This window comes from Emiliania huxleyi (genome assembly GCF_000372725.1).
Source record: "Emiliania huxleyi CCMP1516 unplaced genomic scaffold EMIHUscaffold_3786, whole genome shotgun sequence".
Lineage (NCBI taxonomy): Eukaryota > Haptophyta > Isochrysidales > Noelaerhabdaceae > Emiliania > Emiliania huxleyi.
This window is the reverse complement of record NW_005199132.1, coordinates 1-1,870: the sequence shown is the minus strand read 5'-3', so window position 1 is coordinate 1,870 and position 1,870 is coordinate 1. Positions and strand designations below refer to the sequence as shown.

The 1,870-nt window shown below is 66.6% G+C and overlaps 1 protein-coding gene across 1 annotated transcript; it reads left to right on the top strand.

Annotated features, from left to right (window-relative positions):
• Window positions 1–437: 437 nt before the first annotated feature.
• On the top strand, window positions 438–1,846 carry EMIHUDRAFT_124001 (hypothetical protein; the record flags this gene model as incomplete). The annotated part of the gene is made up of 2 exons (XM_005771585.1): window positions 438–647; window positions 1,202–1,846. Coding segments are annotated over 2 exons (855 nt in total), but the record flags the coding sequence as incomplete, so codon positions are not given.
• Window positions 1,847–1,870: the final 24 nt, after the last annotated feature.

Here is a 1,870-nt window from a genome sequence, read left to right as displayed (position 1 = left end):
GAAGGAGGACTGCGTCGAAGTTCTCGGTGCAGCTTGAGCCGGCGCTCGGCGCTCAGCCGCTGCGAATCAAGGCGGGCGGTTGGTTGTGGCGTGAGCGGGAAGATTCACTGTCTGGCTGTGGCAGGCGGCAGGCCTGCAGTCCCTCCGACGCGTTGAGGAGCAGGCGGCGGCCGCTGCTCGCCTCGACCAGCGCGCACGGCGTAGTGCCGTCGTCCCCAGTGCCGACGCACGTGATCTGCATGGGGTGTGGGGCAATGGGGCGCCCTAAGCACAGCCGCAGCGCAGCGTCGCAACGTCGAACGGGCCGGGCGAGGCGGGACGCCTCCGTGCCCTTTCGGAATTCTTTTTTCCGCGGATAACTCCGGCGACAGAAGGAGCCCGAACCCAGCGCGTTCGTCGATGGTGGGAGGCTAGTTTCCTAACCGGCAGGCCCAACGATGCCCAAGAAGAAGCCGCAGCTGCCGCTCTGCACGTACGGCGCCGCCTGCACCAGACCCGGCTGCATCTACCGCCACACTCCCAAGGGCGCCGTGCGGAAGAGCGAGATCGTCTGCAAGCCATTCCTGTCGGGATTGTGCGAGTTCGGGTCCAGGTGCCAGAACATCCATCCCGGGCCCGAAGAGGCGGACAAGCTGCGCCGCAAGCAAGTACGCACTGTCCTGATATCCTCTGTTGCCGACAGCGATTTCTTCGCCTCGGCGGCTCCGGTGGTGAGCAGGTGTGTGTGCCAGTCCGCGCCAGCCGCGCCCTTGTCGTGCCAGTGTGCTGTGAGAGAGGCTGGTATTTTGCATTTGGTGATTTGCCTTTGGTCAACAGCGAGGGCTATCGGGCGCGGCCGTTCAAGGCCGTTTTGAGGCCCAAGAATGCCCAAGAAGAAGCCGCAGCGACTGTCTGTCGTTCTCCACACCGCTTTGGTGGGCAGACGGTGAACGAGCTAGCGTGCGGGGAGAGCGGCTTTGTGCACAAACCTTTAGTGCATTGCCGTTCTTACCGGAGTCGCTTAGGCGGGACAGTAGGCGGCTCCGGTGGTTTGCTTGTGATAGATAGTGCTAGCACGCGCCAGTCCGCACCTATTCTTTTTTCTAAGCAAAATTCTTTACCACAAAACTAACCACGACACACGACCCTGACGGCAAGGAGCCCGAACCCAGGCGCGTTCGTCAGGGGAGGCTGTTAACCGGCAGGCCCAACGATGCCCAAGAAGAAGCCGCAGCTGCCGCTCTGCACGTACGGCGCCGCCTGCACCAGACCCGGCTGCATCTACCGCCACCCTCCCAAGGGCGCCGTGCGGAAGAGCGAGATCGTCTGCAAGCCATTCCTGTCGGGATTGTGCGAGTTCGGGTCCAGGTGCCAGAACATCCATCCCGGGCCCGAAGAGGCGGACAAGCTGCGCCGCAAGTACGCGCTGATAGCGTGCGAGTGGGGCAGCGCCTGTAAAAACCGCGGCTGCCTATACCGCCATCCGGCGCCAGTCGACACGCTTGCCGGAACGCTCGCGGCGGCCAGCCTCGGCGGCGGCGCCAAGCACGCAGCAGCAGCCGCGCCGGTCGGCGGCGAGCTGGCGGCGCCGGCGAGCGGGCAGAGGCGGATGCCGCTGCTCGCGGGCGGTGTGTGGCAGGAGGACCTGTTGGAGACGGAGGCGGCGGCAGAGGCGGCCGAGGCGGCAGAGGCGGCGGGAGAGGAGGCGGCCGGGGCGGACCCGCCGCCGGCGCAGCCACTCGACCTGCTGCTCTGCGCCGAGTGCGCGAGCGACTCGGCCGCCGGCGCCATCGACCCCGACGATGGCCTCTTCTACTGCGACGCTTGCTGGCGCGCCTTTGAGGCGGAGGCCGCGCCGCCGCAGGCCGTGCCACAGGGCGCGCCGTCACCG